The 20,790-nt window shown below is 47.7% G+C and overlaps 1 protein-coding gene across 1 annotated transcript in view; it reads right to left on the bottom strand.

The window, feature by feature from the left end:
- The window catches only part of CD164 (CD164 molecule), a 60,309-nt gene that overhangs the window by 14,961 nt on the left and 24,558 nt on the right, over window positions 1-20,790 (bottom strand). Inside the window, exons 2-4 of the mRNA XM_033938371.1 lie at window positions 7,773-7,859; window positions 4,946-5,020; window positions 3,707-3,772 (exon numbers count right to left, since the gene is read on the bottom strand). Coding sequence (XP_033794262.1) covers window positions 3,707-3,772; window positions 4,946-5,020; window positions 7,773-7,859 — 228 coding nt within the window. The remainder of the gene's footprint in view (window positions 1-3,706; window positions 3,773-4,945; window positions 5,021-7,772; window positions 7,860-20,790) is intronic.

Genomic DNA, 20,790 nt, shown 5'->3' with positions numbered 1-20,790 from the left:
GACATTCAGGGTAGGGAAGATTATGCTAGAGGAAATGATACAGTGGGTCTAAATATCTGACAGCAGTGAGTGGGAGTTAAGAGTTGAAAGCACAATCTGATGAGGACCAGCCAGCACGGCTTCAGCAAAGCAAGATCTTGCTTGATGAACTTGCTGCATTTCTTCGAAAGAGTAAACAGGCGGATAGACAAGGGTGACCCGGTCAACATTATATATCTGGATTTTCAGAAGGTGTTCAACAAATTTCTGCATAAACGACCACTTCGAAAAATTACGAACCATGGAATCGAGGGTGAAATACTCACATGGATTAAAAACTGGCTGGCGGATAGGAAACAGAGTGGGGATAAATGGATAACACTCAGTCTGGAAAAGCGTCACATATGGAGTGCCGCAGGGTTCGGTGCTTGGACCTGTGCTCTTCAACATATTTATAAAAGACCTGGAAATTGGTATGATGAGTGAGGTGATTAAATTTGCAGACGATATGAAGTTATTCAGAGTAGTGAAGATGCAGGAGGATTGCGAAGACCTGCAACGTGTCAAACACGCTCGAGAAATGGGCTGCGAGCAGGCAAATGAGGTTTAACGTGGATAAGTGTAATAATAATAATAACAACTTTATTCTTCTATACCGCCATAATCGTGCAACTTCTAGGCAGTTCACATTGAAGAGAGCTGGACAATCAGCGAGTTACAATACAACATACAGTTTGTTAAGAATTTCAGAGGGGACATATTAGAAAGAATAGAATTGGATTTAGTGTTTGGTGTAGTTACTGTTTAGGTGATATATCTGTCGAATAAGGCCGTTTTTATGACTTTTCTAAAAGCGTCGTAGGTCAGTCTAGCTCCATTAATGTAGTTGTCTAGCCAGTGTTGTTGTATGTTTGCCTGGTACATAAAAGTTCTATCCAGAAAGGTTTTGTATTTACAGCCAGTAATGCTTGGGTATGCAAATAGATTGCTGTTTCTGGTTTGTCTTGTAGGGCTGTATAGTACGAAGTGAAGTAGCAGGTAGGTAGGAGCTAGTGCCCAAACCAACTTGAAACATAAGCAAGAGAACTTGAATATTATTTGTGCCTCGATTGGCAACCAGTCCAGCAGTCTGTAGTAGGGGCTAACATGGTTGCTTTTTTTCAATCCAAATATCAAGCGGACCGCTGTGTTCTGAACAATTCTAAGTTTCCTCACTGTTTTTTTTGGGTATACCCATATAAACGATATTGCAATAGTCCAGTGTAGAAAGCACTAATGATAATGGGTCGAAATATTTTTTTATGGTCTTTAATTTCCATAAAGTCAGGAAACACTTTTTTACCACTATATTCGTGTGTTCAACCATTGTCAAATGTGTGTCTAATGTGATTCCCAATATTTTTATTGTTTTAGTTATCGGGTAGTCGTTATCTTTTATATGTAACATTGTTTTGGTAATTTTGTCTGTTGGGCTTGCAAGGAAGATTTTTGTTTTTCTGTGTTTACTTTCAGTTTGAAGTTGATTGTCCAATGTTCTATTTCGGTCATAATATGAGAAATGTATTCTGAGGTTTCGTTTGTTATGCTGTTCACTGGGATTAAAATGGAAATGTCATCTGCATATATGTAGTAGATTAAGTTTAGCTTTTGCAGTAAGTGTCCTAAGGATGATATGTAGATGTTGAATAATGTAGATCAGGGATCTCAAAGTCCCTCCTTGAGGGCCGCAATCCAGTCGGGTTTTCAGGATTTCCCCAATGAATATGTATGAGATCTATGTGCATGCACTGCTTTCAATGCATATTCAGTGGGGAAATCCTGAAAACCCGACTGGATTCCAGCCCTCAAGGAGAGACTTTGAGATCCCTGGTGTAGATGATAGTGGAAAACCCTGTGGTACTCCCAAGGGGTTTCTCCAGGAGTTTGAGTATGTCCCAGTACTACACGGTATGATCTCTTTGTTAGGAAACCCTATATCCAATTCTTTCTTGAGATAAGGAGGCCAGAATTGAACGCAATACTCCAGATGAGGTCGCACCATGGAGCGATACAGGGGCATTATAACATTCTTAGTCTTGTTAACCATCCCTTTTTTAATAATTCCTAGCATCTCATTTCCTTTTTTGGCTGCTGCCGTACATTAAACATTGGAGGGAGCTAGCAGTTCCTGCCAGCAGTATAGCACTGACATGTCTGGCCAAGTGGTTAGAATGCATTGTCTTGTGCTGCATGCCAGAACTCTGCTTTATTTTTAAAACTAGCTTTATTCCTATAACAGGGGAATAATGCTAGACTATTACATTACATTAGAGATTCCTATTCCGCCATTACCTTGCGGTTCAAGATGGATTACAAAAGAATTATGAACGGTAGTTACAGTGGAAGATCATTTGTCATTTCTAGAGAGGTAAAGAGAAGTCTGGTAGTTTCAGTATGGCGGGAAGAGGGAGGTAGAACAGTAAATGTGATGTTAGGACTGTTTCAAGAGTATAGTTTTTATTTCTTGTCTGAACATCTTGTAGTCTGGGGTAGTTGTCAGTAGATTGCTGCTTGAGTGGCTAGGAGGCCATCGTATAGTTTTTTCCGTTTTACTACTTTGATCGGGGGATGTAGTCCAGACAGATAAAGCACACTCTTTAGAGGCTGCCTCGATCTGCAAGGAAGGGGACCCCACAATCCCCTCCACTTTTGCAGCAAGGGTCCTGTGGGGATTGAGCTGTCTCACTAAATTAACTACCCACAGGCAATGACTTGGGAGACATAGTGAAGGCTGCACTACACTTCCCCCTCAGTTGTTCGATGTTTTAAACCCAAAAACCCATTTAAATTTTTCAATCTTCCCAGGCTCCTGCCCCGTGCAGATCGCTCACAGGAAATGGCTCGAGAGACTACGGGAGCTCAAGGCAGTCATTTCCTGTGAGCGATCTGCATGGGGCAGGAGCATAGGAAGATCACTCCTGCCCCGAAAACCAGCTAGACCACCAGGTAAGGCTTAAGGGGGGGGGGGCTTGGTAGCATAACCGGCCCAAATATTTGCATTTTTTAAATATTCGCGTGCCGGCTCTGCCCCCAACCCCCGTGGATACGGAGGGAGAAGTGCACTTGTTAGAGCCTTAGCCTATACAGCTGGGAGCTAGGCCAGGGAACCAGGTGCACAGACCACACAGTCTACCATCTGATGGGAGGGAGAGAATACTGTATTTTTCCACAGAACACCATCAAAAGTCAGTTTCTCTACTATTGCAGCTGATAAGTCTCATTTTAGCACTCAATGTGACCCCCAGACGATTACAAGATAAGCAGGGTGAGGTGGGGAGGGGCATATCTAAAACATGAAAGTAGTAACAGCAGCTGTCAATGTAAGGCATCGCTTCACTCCGATGGCAACTGCTGAATACCACCCATAGACATTGCCATTCAGCAACGGCTGCCTTAAGACTCTCTTTCAGCAGGACCCTTGCGCCCCTGGAAGACTATAGACAGAATCAGGACAGGACTTAAACCCCATTCAGGTCTTCAATATTACAAGGTACACATGGTTTAGTGAGGGGGGGGGAGAGAGCAGGAGGGAAGAAATATGAGTACAGCTCTAATCAGTAGCCAGACTTGACTCATAGAAAGTTATCCTGTTAAAACCTCCTCAGAACCAACTACACGACAGATTATGCTGATCGCCCACCACAAACCAAGAGCCCCTCTGCTCTCAGCAAAAGGTGACATGCTTTACCTGTTGTTGATGCAGGAGTGACTGTGCTGGTAGTGATCACGGATGGTGCGACAGTCGTCTCATTACCTACAACAACCAACATTACTGATTATAGCAGCATGAGGGTTTTGCATCAGGTAGACTGTGGAGCTTTAGGATCAGAGAGAACAGATGAGACTTTACCCTCCCAATATCATGATGGAATAAGGATTTATTTAATTTTGATTTACAGTCAAACCTCGGTTTGCGAGTAACCCAGTTTGCGAGTGTTTTGCAAGACGAGCAAAACATTCTCGCAAAACGTGTCTTGCAAACAGAGTGTTGACTCGATTTGCAAGCACCCCCCGATAACCGGCATCGCTCCCCCCGCTCGCAAAGGGCTCCCTCCCGCTCGAATCGGCACATCCCTCCCCCCCCCGCGAGAACAGGAACCCCCCGCCCAACCAACTTTAACTCACCCCCTCTTTGGCACCGGCATGCAGCCCACAAGTGCCGGTGCCGCTTGAAGATCTTCTTCCCAGTCTCTGCCGGCTTTGAGCATGCATCTGTGCATGCTCAAGCCCTTCTAATTCTCCCTCTCGCCGAGAATCTCGGCGAGAGGGAGAATTAGAAGGGCTTGAGCATATGCAGATGCATGCTCAAAGCCAGCAGAGACTGGGAAGAAGAAGATCTTCAAGTGGCACCGGCACTTGTGGTCTGCGTGCCGGTGCCAAAGGGGGGGGGGGGTGAGTTAAAGTTGGTCGGGCGGGGGTGCCTGTTCTCACGTGGGGTGCCGGATCACGCGGAGGGGGGGAGGGAACATATCAAAGCGAGTTTCCATTATTTCCTATGGGGAAACTCGCTTTGATAAACGAGCATTTTGGATTACGAGCATGCTCCTGGAACGGATTATGCTCGTAATCCAAGGTACCACTGTATATCCCATCCTCCCAGAAAGTTCAGGATGGGTTACAGAAGAACACACAGCTTTTCTACTGTCTTTGAAACTATTGACGACCCATGAGGCTTACTTAGTTTAAAAAAAAAAAAGGGAACATACATAGCGAGAAAACAAAGGGGACCCATCTATAACCCAGGGAATTACATAGTTTCAAACTGGCAGGAGAACCCAATACAATCCAGTGCTACTATATATCAGTGATCACCTAGAACCCACACACACTACTCAAGTGGGTAGAAAGATGCCAGTAATGCCCTGATTCAGCTAACAGCACTGGCAAATGATACAGGATCAGTAGTGTCCTGGAGTGGATTATTTACCTGTACACTCTGCTGATCCATTCTGAACTGTACAATTGGCCACGTCGTAACTTTCATTTACACAGGTAAAATTTTCTGCAAGAGAAAAACAAAACAGTGGCTGAAAATCCCTCTAAACACAAAATTTTTATTCTGGATATGCACATGGGTTCTAACGCTTAATCTATTCAAGGTTTCTGTAAAACAAAAATTCACAATTGTCTGGATCACAGAATTCTAGGGTCTGTACTGTATAAACTTACATAACTGCAGTCCACATTAGAGATATTTATGACCCAAGCAACACTGATCTCTTAAATTTTGGGCCAGCATGTAAGTAAGAAACTGAACCATGTTTTGTACATTTTCCCTTGTGTGGGAGATTCTGGCGTACCAATTAGAGAACACTGAGCACTCTCATTTATAGGATGGATGATTATTCGCTCATCTCTAGATTCATCTGCTGTTGATGACAAGGAAATTGAGTTGTGGGGTGGTAGACTTAGAAGTAATGTTAGGAAATTCTTTTTCACGGAGAAGGTGGTTGATGCCTGTAATGCTCTCCCAAGAGAAGTGGTGGAAATGAAAGAGTCAACTCATGCACATTTACATTAGGTAGGTATTTAAACATCTATCTCCCCTTTCCCACCTTTCCTCCAGAGTATACAGATTGAGATCTAATCTTCTATTTGTGTGTAACACATACCTATTCAGGCTCTAGGCAACATTCAGAGAGGGGCTGAAAGGGGATAAGGAGGCAAGAAATCATAGTTATCTAGGAGCTCATTAGCAAAAGAGGTGGAAAAATTCATTTCTGAAAAGTCAAGTAGGTTCAGCTATCAAAGAGGAAAGTTTTCAGTTTTTTCCGGAATGTTGTATGTTTAGTTTCTTTTCTGATCATTTCAGGCAGTTTATTCCATGTTTTTACTCCTATGAATGTAAGCATGGAATGGAACAAACTTTTGTAAAGGAGATTTTTCGTGGAAGGTAAATTCAACTGTATTCTGTTTATGAGGTAGAGCAGGCCATTGAGAATAGTTGGGCGAGAGGAGTGGCTGAGTTTCTGTGCATTATGTAGTGTAGGATGCATGATGTTTTGAAGAATATTCACGATGAAATTGGTAGCCAGTGTAATTGTTTGAGATAGGCTGAGATCGAATCATATTTCTTTAGGTTGAAGATAAGTCTGACAGCTGTGTTCTGAATGAGCTGCAGTTTGTGAACTAGAGAGTACTGTGTCCAGCACTGGTTGTCGTATATGAAGAAGGACCAGGTACTACTCGAAAGGGTCCAGACAAGAACGACTAAAATGGTTAAGGGGCTGGAGGAGTTGCCGTACAGTGAGAGACTGGAGAAACTGGGCCTCTTTGCCCTTGAAAAGAGGAGACAGAGGGGACATGATCGAAACATTCAAGATAATGAAGGGAATAGACTTAGTAGATAATGACAGGTTGTTCACCCTCTCCAAGGAGAAGAGAATAGAAACATAGAAAAATTGATGGCAGAAAAGGGCCATAGCCCATCAAGTCTGCCCATACTAATGACCCACCCCCCTAACTTTGCCCTCTTAGATATCCCATAGCCCATCAAGTCGTCAACTCTGATGACCCTCCCCCAAATTTACCCTCTTAGAGATCCCACATGTGCATCCCAATTATTCTTAAAATCTGGCACGCTGCTGGCCTCGATCACCTGCACTGGGAGTTCATTCCAATGATCAGCCACTCTTTTGGTGAAGAAATACTTCCTGGTGTCGCCATTAAATTTGGAGGGGGTACCATTAACCACTACCCTCTGAAGTCTACCACTTAGCCAATCATTGACCCATGTAGTTAGTGTTTCTCCTAATCCCATCGATTTCATCTTGCTCAATAACCTATGGTGTGGAACGCTATCAAAAGCTTTACTGAAGTCCAAGTACACGACATCTAAGGACTCTCCCAAATCCAGTTTTCTTGTGACCCAGTCAAAGAAGCTAATTAGATTGGATTGGCAGGACCTACCCTTGGTAAATCCATGTTGGTGGGGATCCCGTAGATTCTCCTCGTTCAGGATTTTATCTAATTCATGTTTAATTAGTGTTTCCATGAGTTTACTCACTATCGATGTGAAACTCACCGGTCTGTAATTCGCAGCTTCTGCTCTGCAACCCTTTTTGTGCAGTGGAGTGACGTTAGCTGTTTTCCAGTCCAAGGGGACTCTTCCTGTACTCAGTGAAAGATTGAACAGCATGGAAAACGGTTTCGCTAGGACATCGCACAACTCTCTGAGTACCCTGGGATGTAGATTGTCCGGTCCCATGGCACTCTCTAAAGTTAAAAGGGGACAGATTCCATTTTTTGGGTTTGGTGGCTTGGGAGGTGCCTGGCACGGTGGGGGGGGGGGGGGCAAGGCATGGGGGTGTTATGTGTGGATGAAGGGAGTTGGCATCTCTCCCGCCTATTTTGAGGAGAGGGAATTGGTTTAGGGGACTCGGTGGAGTGGGGGGCTTTTTCTTTTTTTTAGTGGGGCAAACTGTACATGTGTAACACACACACACCACATCTATGCCATTAAAAAAAAAAAAAAAAAAGAGAAGCCCTAACAGCAGTGACAGGAGGCTGCTTCCTTTGTCACTGCTGTTAGGGCTCTGGGTATGTGTCAAATGTGTGTTGCATGCAAACTTGATAGCGCATCGATCACTGCTTGAGAATCAGCCAATAGCGATCCAGTCAGTATCTTTAGTGCATCAGAGCAGTATGGTTCACTAATGGCTGGATATCACTCAGCATGGCTTCTAGAAGACAATAGGGATGTTTTATAAGCAAAATTTCAGGTTCCAGTCATTAAACAATCTCTTCCTACTTACCATGCAAGCAGGACACCCACAGGCAGGTTAGGTTTCTTCTCATGGAGTCAACACACTGCTCACAGGATGTGAAGTTTCCACACTCGTCTAAAAAGAAAAGCCACAAATCAGACCATCTGTGAATGTGGGTTGGAAATCCCTGTTCTAGACAAGTTCTTCCAGCTGAAACCATGCTGTATTTCCAGTCTCACCCAGTGACATTTAGGCACTTTCAAAAGTGCTGCAGGCTACTTTTTATTAGCCTTCTGTGCCCTCCTGAAAGCACACCAGGCTCACACCCAGTCTTTTGCATCAATACCATGCCCAGCTCAAAGCCTTCTCTCTTCCCTTATTGCTGGGCCTTCTGTGAGTGAGTGGTGCATGCAGAGACCTTAAGTGAAACGCTCTAAAATTAGAAAAAACATTCCCAGCAACTCCTACACATGCAAGCTTTACCTGGGGTACTAATGCTAAAGCAGAGGCAGCATGCCAACAAAAATCAAGGACCAGTTGTTTTTTAGCCAGTTAGCATCTGGCCCAGCCCAGTCAATTTTCATGGGGAGTACATATGTAGTCTGTATTTTGCCTCTTGTGAACATTCACCAAGGAAATCCTGAAAATCAGTATGTTGTGGCTTCCAAGGATCAAGTTCAGTGTGATCATAGAAGAGGCTATTACCGTAATTCAACATAGACCGATCAGCACAGTTACTTACCGTAACAGGTGTTATCCAGGGACAGCAGGCATATATTCTCACATGTGGGTGACGTCATCTACGGAGCCCCGGCGCGGACAGCTTTTCAAGCAAACTTGATTGAAGTTTCAAGTTTGCACACTGCACCACGCATGTGCGTGCCTTCTCGCCCACTAGAGGGCGCATCCCACCTCGTGGTCCTCAGTTCCATAACTAGCAAGGAAGCCATCCCCGGGGAGGCGGGCGGGTTGTGAGAATATATGCCTGCTGTCCCTGGATAACACCTGTTACGGTAAGTAACTGTGCTTTATCCCAGGACAAGCAGGCATGATATTCTCACATGTGGGTGACCTCCAAGCTAACCCAAAAAAGGGCAGGTGGGAGGATGGCAATTTAGGAAAACAGATTTTGCAAAACTGACTGGCCAAACCGGCCGTCACTCCTGGATAAAGTGTCCAGACAGTAATGAGAGGTGAATGTATGAACCGAAGACCAAGTGGCAGCCTTACATATGTCCTCCATCGGAGTGGATCGGAGGAAAGCTATCGAAGCTGCCATCGCTCGGACCTTGTGCCCCGTGACTCGACCCGGGGGAGGAAGGCCAGCCTGAGCGTAGCAAAAGGAAATGCAAGCGGCCAACCAGTTAGACAGAGTGCGCTTGGAAACTGGATGCCCTAATCGATTGGGATCGAAGGACAAAAACAATTGAGGAACCTTCCGATGAGGCCTGGTGCGTTGAAGATAAAATGCCAACGCCCTCTTACAGTCAAGCGTGTGAAGCGCCGTCTCGCCAGGATGGGAGTGGGGCTTCGGGAAGAACACAGGAAAGACAATGGACTGATTGAGGTGGAAGTCAGAAACAACTTTAGGTAAAAACTTAGGATGGGTGCGGAGAACCACCTTGTCGTGATGAAAGACCGTGAAAGGGGGGTCCGCAACCAAGGCTTGCAACTCGCCGATCCGCCTGGCGGAGGTGAGGGCAATTAGAAACACCGCCTTCCAAGTCAGAAATTTCAAGAGGGACTTGTTGAGTGGCTCAAACGGGGGTTTCATCAGTTGAGCCAGAACTACATTCAAATTCCACACGACAGACGGAGGCTTAAGAGGGGGACAAACCCTGAGTAACCCTTTCATGAAGCGTGTCACCAAGGGATGGAGTGACAGAGGGCGTCCCTCCAGAGGTTGGTGGAAAGCAGAAATCGCACTGAGATGAACCCGCACCGAAGTGGTTTTCAAGCCGGAGCGCGACAAATGAAACAAATATTCTAAAACCGAGGATACCGGGACTGATACCGGATCCAGGTGAAAAGACGAGCACCAGGTGGAAAACCTGGTCCATTTCTGCGCATAGCAAAGCCTCGTCGAGATCTTGCGGGAGGCTTCCAACACCTCCTTCACCGATTGAGACAGGTCCGGAGGAGTCAGGGAACAAGAAACCAGGCTGTCAGGTGCAATGACTGCAGATTGGGATGTAACATGGATCCTTGACTCTGAGACAGCAGAGAAGGAGAGACAGGCAGGGGAAGAGGCTCTCTGGCACTGAGCTGGAGCAGCAGGGAGAACCAGTGCTGACGCGGCCACCGAGGTGCTATGAGAATCATCGTGGCCGTGGACGATTTTAGGTGTACCAACGTTCGCATGATCAGAGGGAACGGAGGGAATGCATACAGGAACCTCCCTTCCCAGTCGAGTAGGAAGGCATCCGCTTCCAGACGGTCCTGCGAGTACATCCGAGAACAATATAGTGGTAGTTTGTGTGTCTCCGGAGAGGCAAACAGATCCACCTGTGGCGTTCCCCAGCGAGCGAAGACCTCGCGTAGAACTGCTGAGTGTAGAGTCCACTCGTGCGGTTGCAGAAGTCGACTCAGTTTGTCCGCCAGGCAATTCCGTTCTCCTTGGATGTAGACCGCCCGGAGGAAGATGTTCCGGGAGGCCGCCCACTCCCAGAGGCGAAGAGCTTCGGAGCAGAGGGGCCATGACCCTGTTCCTCCCTGCTTGTTCACATAATACATTGCCACCTGATTGTCCGTGCGGACGAGGACCACCTGGTCCTGCAATATGTGAACGAAGGCTCGAAGTGCTAGGAAGATGGCTCGCAGCTCTAGCACGTTGATATGACACTGACGGTCTTCTGACGACCACAGGCCCTGCGTGCGAAGACCGTCGAGATGGGCTCCCCACGCGTACTCCGAGGAGTCCGTGGTCAGGACCTTGCGAAAAGGCGGAGTGCGAAACAATAGCCCCATGGACAGATTTGAAGAGTCTGTCCACCAACGCAGCGATTTCCGCAAGGGCGGAGTTACCGAAATGAGGCGAGACACCGGGTCGCACTCCTGGCGTCACTGGGACGCGAGGGTCCACTGAGGGATCCTCAGGTGTAGCCTCGCAAACGGCGTGACATGTACCGTCGAGGCCATATGGCCCAGCAGCATCATCATGCGCTTGGCCGACACCCTCGATAGTTGGGAGACCTGGCGGCTCATCCGTACCAAGGTTTCCACCCGCTGGGTCGGCAGGTAGGAGCGTAGGCGCACCGTGTCCAGCACCGCACCTATGAATTGAAGAGACTGCGACGGTCTCAACTGAGACTTTGGAAAGTTTATCTCGAACCCGAGAGTTTGCAGGAAGGCAATAGACTGTCGGGTCGCTGAGATAACCCCCTCCCTGGTCGGGGCTTTGATGAGCCAATCGTCCAGGTAAGGGAACACATGGAGTCCACGTGACCTGAGGGCTGCTGCAACCACCACCATGCACTTCGTGAATACTCGTGGGGACGCGGCCAGGCCGAAGGGCAGTACCCTGTACTGGAGGTGGAGGTCCCCCACCTGGAATCGTAAGAATCTTCGACAGGCGGGGTGCACCGGAACATGGGTGTATGCTTCCTTCAGGTCGAGGGAGCACATCCAGTCCCCTTCCCCCAAGAGGGGGTACAAAACCGGGAGAGATAGCATTCGAAACTTCTCCCGGGCCAGGAATTTGTTGAGCTTCCTGAGGTCCAGTATGGGGCGCAGGTCCCCGGTCTTTTTGGGGACCAAAAAGTAGCGGGAGTAAAACCCCGTACCCCACTGGTCCTTGGGGACCGGCTCGACCGCCCGAAGCTTCAAGAGGGCTTTGGCTTCGGTTATCAGGGTCGGTAGCTGCGAGCGGTTGCAGGGGACTAAACTTGGGGGACTGTCCGGCGGCGAGGACACAAAGTTGAGCGAGTAGCCCTCGGAGACGATCCGGAGCACCCAAGCGTCTGAGGTAATCCCGGTCCATGCCTCCCGGAAGAACCGAAGACGGCCCCCGATAGGAAGGGGTTCCTGAGAAAGTGCGGAGGGGAACCCGCCCCGTCCGCTCAGCCCGTCAAAAGGAAGGCGCTGGCTTAGAAGGGCCCTGCGCCGGGGCTTGGGGTTGTCCCCCTCTGCCTCGCTGAGACGGACGTCTCGGAGGCGGTCTCGAGAAAGCCGGGGTCGACTTCTGAGGGTATCGGCGCGGCGGAGGTCGAAAGGGTTTCTGCGGCGGGGGCCTAGGTTTGGGGCGGACCAGGGATGCTAGAGAGCGCTCCTGTTCCGACAAGCGCTTGGTCGCCGCATCCAATGACTCGTCGAATAACTCGGACCCCACACAAGGCAAGTCTGCCAGGCGTTCCTGCAGGTTTGGGTCCATGTCGAGGGTGCGAAGCCAGGCCAAGCGGCGCATGGCCACCGCGAGGGCCGACACCCTCGAAACCAGCTCAAAGGCGTCGTACACTGCATGGAATAGGTACAACCGCAATTGAGACAGGTTGGACATAAACTTGTCGAATCCTGCTCTTTGGGAGTCCGGTAACGAGTTTCGATATTGAGGAAGGTCCTTCACCATCCCACGCAAAAAGGAGGAGAAGGTGAAGGCGTAATTTAGAACCCTGGTGGCCATCAGGGAATTTGAATAGAGGCGACGGCCAAACTTGTCTAGGGTCCGCCCCTCCCTGCCTGGTGGAACCGCCGCAGAAACCCGTGAGGGCTGTGATTTTTTAAGAGCAGACTCCACCAGAAGAGACTGGTGTGAGAGCTGCGCCTTATCGAACCCTTTAGGGGGAATCGTCCTATACTTCGATTCCATTTTTGAAGGCACAGACGCGACTGTAAGAGGGTTTGACAAGTTCTTCAGCCAGGTTTGCAGAAGGACACTGTTGAGAGGGAGTCTAGGCACCTCCCTAGGAAGAATGGGGAGGTCCTGTTCCTCCAAAAATTCTTTGGAATACCGAGAGCCTACCATCAGGTCAATCCCCAGGGCTTGGGCCATGTCCTGAACGAAGGATGAAAATGAGGACGGCCTAGCCTGGGGAGAGGGGGTTCTCGACCGCCCCACCGAGGAGAGGGGGGAGGCCTCATGGGAATAATGAGGATCCCTAACCGATCCCGAATCCCAGGATCCCCTCTCGAGGGCCCTCGAGGGGGAAGGGGAAGTTATCCTCCTCGCAGAACCCTTGGGTGAGGACCCCGGGGTTCGTGGGACACTCTCCCGTTTCCTCGGCGAGGCGGCCCGGGAAGACTTCCCATGGGGTGAGCGGAGGAGCCTCGGGTTGTCGAGGCGCAACTCCGACACCTGCAACGCCTCGCCCCCGAACGACGAGGAACGGTCGCGCCGAGGCGAGCCTCGGGGCCGCTTAGACTTCCTCGATCGACGCCCCGTCCGAGGTCGCGTCGAGGGCGAGGCGTGTCTGGAAGACCCGGAGGAAGAGGAGGAAAGACGGCGCACTCTGCGCAACTTTTCTTTGGGCCTTACACTCCGCTCAGGGGGTTCCCCCGAGGTCGAGGTCCGGGGCGGGGCCGAGACCGAGGTGAACGGGGTCCCAGTACCCGAGACCGAGGTCGCCGAGGCCGGGGCTCCCGAGGGAGCCGAGGCCGGGGCCTCCGAGACCGAAGGCGTCCAGGCCGAGGTCGAGGCCGCCGGAACCGCAGCACGCTGCAACACTTCCAGGGCTCCCGACAGCTCCGATGAGATCAGTGCTCGGAGGAGATCCTGGAAGGCCGGAATCCCCACGAAGGTGGGGAGTTCCGAGTCTGGGGCACACTCCCTGGAGGGCGACCTCGGTCTCGAGTATTCCCTCGGGGTGTGCGGAGTCGAGGTCCGATGCGGGGCCGGGGTCGACCCACCCGCCTTGGCCTGACTCGAGGATGGCTTCTTTGCTGAAGGGGATGGAACAGAGGACTTACCCGAAGCTTGCTTCACTGACGACGCCTTCGAGGAAGAGGGCCGAGGCGAGGCCGAGGCCCCCGAGGACGCCGAGGCCAAGGCCGGGGCCGAAGCCGACGTCGAGGCCTTAGGCGGCGCGTCGACGGCGAACAATTCGGCCATTCTTGCCTTACGGCGACGGAGGGCCCTGTTTTGGAAGGTAGCACAGCGATCACACGAGTCTGTCGGATGTTCGGGCCCAAGACAGACAATGCACCACCGGTGAGGGTCAGTGATGGAAAGCAACCTCTCACACCGGCTGCACTTTTTGAATCCCGTAACAGGACGGGACATCCACGAAGAAAAAGAAGAAGGCCGGGAACGTACCGACGTCCCGCGGCCACGGCTTCCGGGAGCCCCCGGAACCCGACGAAAAACGAAAGGCTTTTTTTTTTTTTTTTTTTTTTTGAAAAGAGACGAAAGGAAAACAGTACCGCGAACTAATTCGAAGGGAAAAACAAACTAAACGCGGCAGCTAGAAGGCAAAAACACTGGAGCTCAGATCCACAGGGCTTTCTTGCTCCGCGGAAAAATTTGAACTGAGGACCACGAGGTGGGATGCGCCCTCTAGTGGGCGAGAAGGCACGCACATGCGTGGTGCAGTGTGCAAACTTGAAACTTCAATCAAGTTTGCTTGAAAAGCTGTCCGCGCCGGGGCTCCGTAGATGACGTCACCCACATGTGAGAATATCATGCCTGCTTGTCCTGGGATAACTGCAAAATACATCTCTGCAAACAGACCATCACCACTCGTCTACAGTTACACAACAAGCCATGCTGCCGTTACAGCTGTCGTGTTTTAAAATGCAGAATACAGTCAAGTGACATGGCAAACTCCTTCAGCCCCACTTTGCTTCCTCTAGACTGCAGATATCCAAAGCCCTTCACCATGCAGTACATGTGGCCTGGTAAGTCCTGCCACCACTGACCTCAGTCTATGGGACTGCCAGTAAATTTCACTCAGGCTTCCTTAAGTTACTGAGAACTAGTAGACTCAGGGAGACAAAGTCAAGAATCCCAGCCAGTACTGTGCAAATGGATAACAGACTCTGAAACAATTAGCTTGCCAACTTAGGCTTCTGCGGTTGGCATCATGCTTGTACTTTTCTGGGTCTCACTGCATCTGATAAGACGCAGCGAGACTCAAAACTAGAGCCATGGAGATACAAGATCATGAGAAAAGGCAGCAGGATCTGAACCCTGGCTTCTCTGCTGCACTAACCACTTGGTTGCTCCTTCACTGTTTGTCAAGTTTGAGGTGATTGATTAACAAAATAAACTACACATCTGCTAAAAGCTGTCGAAGTCACCTGGTAACAATGCCCAACTTACTGGGGGGCTGCAGGAAACTCTTTCATCAGATCACCAAACTATATTAGGTCTAATAATCCAGATATAAAAAGGATCAGCAAAAGCACAACTGATTTGAGCAGAGAGAGCAAATCACAAAATCTTTTAAAGTTACCAGATTTATTTCCTTCCATTACAATCAGGTATGAGGTACATAAGAACATGCCTTACTGGGTCAGACCAAAGGGCCATCAAGCCCAGTAGCCCGTTCTCACGGTGGCCAATCCAGGTCCCTAGTACCTGGCCAAAACCCAAGGAGTAGCAACATTCCATGCTACCGATCCAGGGCAAGCACTGACTCCCCCCCCCCCCCCCAATGTCTGTCTCAATAACAGAATATGGATTTTTCCTCCCGGAACTTGTCCAAACCTTTCTTAAAACCAGCTACGCTCTCTGCTCTTACCACAATCTCTGGGAATGCATTCCGGAGCTTAACTATTCACTGAGTGAAAAAAAAATTTCCTCCTATTGGTTTTAAAAATGTCCCCTAGTCTTTGTAATTTTGACGGAGTGAAAAATTGATCCACTTGTACCCATTCTACTCCACTCAGGATTTTGTAGATTTTAATCATATCTCCCCCTCAGCCTTCTCTTTTCCAAGCTGAACAGCCCCAACCTCTTTAGTCTTTCTTCATACAAGAGGAGTTCCATCCCCTTATCTTGGTCACTCTTTGAACCTTTTCTAGTTCCGCTATATCTTTCAGAATTGAACACAATACTCCAGATGAGGACACACCACGGAGCACTACAGAGGCATTATAAACATTTAGTCTTAACCATCCCTTTTAAAAATAATTCCTAGTATCTCGTTTGCTCTTTTGACCATCACACATTGGGCAGGTTTCATTATATTGTCTACAATGACACCAAGATCTTTTTCTTGGGCGTTAACCCCCCCAAGGTTGACACTAGCATCTACGATTTGGGCTATTCTTCCCAACGTTCATCACTTTACATTTGTCCACATTAAATTTCATCTGCCACTTGGGCACGTGTCTTCCAATTTCCTAAGGTCTGCCTGCAATTTTCACAATCCGTATGAATTTTAACAACTTTGAACAGTTTAGTGTCATCTGCAAATTTAATCCCCTCACTCGTCATTCTAATTTCCAGATCATTTATAAATAAGTTAAATAGCACCATCCCAGTACAGCTCCCTGTGGCACTCTCTACCCTCCTCCATTTTCAATCGAATAACTAATTCCTAATCCACAACTGAACTTTACCTCCTACACATTACTCTAATTTTCTCGGGAGCCTCTCATGAGGAAGTGTCAAAAGCTTTATGAAAATCTACATACACTATATCAACCAGCTCACCTCTATCCCAATGTTTATTCACATCTTCAAAGAAGCAAATTTGTGAGGCAAGATCTCCCTCAGCTAAACCCATGCTGACTCTGTCCCATTAAATCATGTTTCACAATTTTTTTTTATTTTTAAATTTTTGTTTCCACTATTTTGCCTGATACTGAAGTCAATAGAACAAAAATAAAGTCACCACTAGTTCATCAATACACTTAAGGAACTAATTTTTATTTTGAACTCTGCTCAGAGACATGAAGGCTGAAAACTCGGCCTCACCTACCAATCATTGCAGTGTTCAAAAAGGATTTTAAATTTAAAGTACCTTTAAATATGCTAGCTAAAAAGCTATGCTGAGAATATAAATGCTTCCATGAGTTTTATAGTTATGAAAAAAAGACTTAGCTTTGAATAGTGACTGGTTCCGACGTGCACGTTTCGTGGCTGCGTCAGGGAACCGACAATACAGCTGGATTTAGAGCTGGTAGTGAAGTCACATGCAATTAAAAAGCTAGATCTCTCAAAAAGACGTTTCTTTTGAGACATTTGAGACATTAGAAAAGAAACGTCTTTTTGAGAGATCTAGCTTTTTAATTGCATGTGACTTCACTACCAGCTCTAAATCCAGCTGTATTGTCGGTTCCCTGACGCAGCCACGAAACGTGCACGTCGGAACCAGTCACTATTCAAAGCTAAGTCTTTTTTTCATAACTATAAAACTCATGGAAGCATTTATATTCTCAGCATAGCTTTTTAGCTAGCATATTTAAAGGTACTTTAAATTTAAAATCCTTTTTGAACACTGCAATGATTGGTAGGTGAGGCCGAGTTTTCAGCCTTCATGTCTCTGAGCAGAGTTCAAAATAAAAATTAGTTCCTTAAGTGTATTGATGAACTAGTGGTGACTTTATTTTTGTTCTATTGACCTCTTGAGTCACTCGATAGTAATTTTGATTTGAATGAGTTACCCCTGCATATCTTTTTTGATACTGAAGTCAGGCTTACCAGTCTGTAATTTCCTGGATCTCCCCTGGAACTCTTTTAAAAATCTTCAGGTACTAGACGATTTTAGCAACAGATCACCAACAACAGCAGGTCAGTAATTTCATGTTTGAGTTACACTTCTCCCTCCGTATTCGCTGTGACAGGGGATTAACAGAATCGCAAATACCTTTTTCATATGTTATTTGCTGTTTTCTGTTAAAAACCTTTGTGAGAGGATCACGTGATGCCCTGAGCCGAGGCAGACACTGGCTGCCTGAGCTCCCGGGCCTCGAGCCCCAAATCGCCCTGTTGCCTACCGTCGGAGGTGCGCCGGAGGACAGCGCTTTGTAGCGCTCAGTGCGCTTACTATATGGACAGATTTCTGTCCTCTCCCGCACCGCAGATGACCACCCGTACCCAGAAAAAAGATCGGGAACGCCCGCAGCATGGCGCGGACAAAATGGCGACCTCCACAGTAGCGATACAGCACATAGCGCCGGAGGCGCTTACAGCCCTAACACAGGCAGTGATGGTGGCAATGCAGCCCAGCATTGACAAACTCTCTGAACAGCTTTTAAAACTGGAAAATATGCTTATGGAGACTACTAGCAGGAGACCAGGGTTTCGAGCACAGATGACACGCAGCGGGCCCACGACACCAAATTGCAGGAATTACAGGCTCTGACCCAAAAACAAGTGGAAAGACTGGATGATTTGGAAAATAGATCACGGAGGTCTAATTTATGCTTTTTAGGTATTCCAGAAACAGTGTCCGGACCTAAGCTCCTGCAGATATTGGAGGCCTGGCTGACAAGCACCTTTTCCCTGCGTGAGGGTTTGGGGCCTATCCGATTGGAAAGGGCGCACCGGCTGGGAAGGGAACAGGCCCGAGAGGCGAGACCTCGCATGGTAATAGCCAAACTTTTAAATTACAACCACAAAGTTGAAATCCTGCGCAAATATAAACAACTCCGTGAGACTTTAACGTTTGAGGAGTCTGAGATGCGCATTTTTCAGGACTATTCCGTGGCCCTGACGGAGCGCAGGAAGCAGTTCTATCCAATTTGTTCCTCTCTGGCTGACAAAAAAGTACGCTTTCTGTTTATGTACCCGGCCACTTTGCGTATATACCACCAGGGACAATGGCATGTTTTTGATGCAGCAGCTGAGGCAGTCCTCTATGTGAACACCCAGGTGCTCCCCCGGTCGGATCTTACTTGACTGTGAAAGTGTTGCGAGACTGCACCTACCATTTGCTTATTGCGGGACTTTGGATTTGTGGCTGATGGAAACCAGGAACCCCAGATTTTGGGGAACCGAGGTTTTCCACTAGTCAGGCTAATAATTGATACCATGGTTCGAGTTTGCATACATTTACATGTTATGTACTTATAGTTTTCCCTACCATAGGCTCACATTATGGACAAAGGATTATTACTGTGTGGGTGACTCGGGGCCTGGAGTGGCATAGTTTTGTGATCTTTCACACCTCTAGGACCGCCTTGGGGCAGACCTATAGCTGTGACCACAACCTTGCGAAAAGGGGGTAGGCAGGGATGGGGGGGGGGGTTGGGGTCAAATGGGGGGGGGGGAGTCCTTTGCTAATGTGGATGTTATTGAATCTCTTTCGGTTGCAGGAGACTGTGGGACTAGAAACTGCTTCGAGACTTATGTCAGTTGAATTATCTATTGTACTGATGGCGCTCGGGCAGGACCTGAGCGCCACATGGCTGCCCTGGGTGTGGCTGGGAGCCCGGGGTGGATTATTTCTACACATGGTACACTTTCTGTGTATATTTGCCCTTCTCATACCCACTGGCTAATAATTTGAGAATAGTGTCCTGGAATGTCTCGGGCATTACCTCCCCTATTAAAAGAACAAAAATTTTAACACAACTCAAACGACATAAAGTCGACATAGCTTGTCTGCAAGAAATGCGATTGACGGAGATAGAGCATCAGAAATTGAGGTCATGGGTGACCGCTGTATATGTGGCCTCCTCTACACAAAAGCGTGCGGGGGTAGCGATATTGATTCATAAGACCTTACTATACACCGCAAGAGTGGTTGCCACTGATCCGAGGGTAGATATGTACTGTTACAGATGACGATAGGAACATACTCCTTTTATCTTATGAATGTGTATGTACCCAATACTTACAATCATTCCTTTTTTGAAGGCATTACAGCACTGCTTCTTGAGCGAGTTACCAATCTGGTCTACGTAGCAGGAGATTTCAATCAAGTCCTAGACCCGTCCTAGGATCGTTCTCTGCCAGGACCAAGCACAAGTCTATCCCGCACAAGAGGCCTACCTTATCTTTGTGCCACTCTGGATTTAGTTGACCCTTGGAGACTTCTACACACCACTGAACAGGATTACACTCATCGTTCCAGGGCACACAACACACAATCTAGAATAGATTATATTCTTACTACGAGCAGGGCATTTCTGAATGTGGATGCAGCGGTAATAGGCCTGGCAGTTATCTCAGACCACGCGATGATTTGGCTTGATGTGAATGTGGGCTTTGACTTGCGGGGACCCGTACGCTGGCGCTTCCCTAGTTACTTATTCTCAGACGAACATTTCAAAACCTATTTAACATCTAAGTGGGATGAGTTCTTAGTATTTAATGGTCAGCATTGTAATAACCAGACGCTGTTTTGGAGCACTGCTAAGGTGGTGCTCAGAGGAGATTGTATAGCTTACGTAATAGCGCGCAACCGCCGTTTGTCTTGGGATATCCTTAGGTTGGAAAAGGAACTAGCAATTGCCAAACGCCATTATAGACAACACCCGACACGTCAATAAACTTGACTCATACCTATATACTGCATGAATGAGGAACTATACACCCATTTATTCTCATACTGGGACATGAACAAGTTGGCTACAGATGGGGCAAATGACACCCCCATTGCTATTCCTGAGCATTGTTGAAAAAACTTGTCTTCAAACAGAAAACAATTTTGTGTCATTGCCAATGCATTCAATTTCACCAAAATTGAGGTAGGTACCACATGAGGTCAAGGTCTTTGATCCAATGTCTCTTCCAACACTGTCAATGCCTCACGCAAAGGAATCGAGGTGTACAAGGAGACGATATCCATTGTTACCAGATAGGTTACTTCTCCACTGAATACTGCTGGAGCAACTGCAAAAAGTGTGTGGTGTCCCATAATAAAGATTTTACTGAGCTTAAACTCTTGTAGAACACAATCAACATTTACACACCCTTTCCAGCATCGAGTCTCAACTCTCGAGCAGACACTATGGGGGCAACCTGGAGGGTTCTTTAAATCCTTATGTATTTTCAGAAGGAGATAAGAGGAATTTTATAGAACCGATTTGTCAAAAATTTGTATTCTGCTTCTGTAAGGAATCTTCCCTGCCTACCTTGGCTTGTCAGGATCAACAATTCAGAAAAGATTTGCTCAGAGGATAATAGCAGATCATTTTCCTTCTTGGATAACCGAGAATGAGCTTCCCCTAAATTTATCTC

The sequence above is a fragment of the Geotrypetes seraphini genome, chromosome 3 (genome assembly GCF_902459505.1).
Source record: "Geotrypetes seraphini chromosome 3, aGeoSer1.1, whole genome shotgun sequence".
NCBI classification, from domain to species: Eukaryota; Metazoa; Chordata; class Amphibia; order Gymnophiona; family Dermophiidae; genus Geotrypetes; species Geotrypetes seraphini.
The sequence above is the reverse complement of the archived record's forward strand: the minus strand, read 5'-3'. Positions and strand labels throughout refer to the sequence as shown.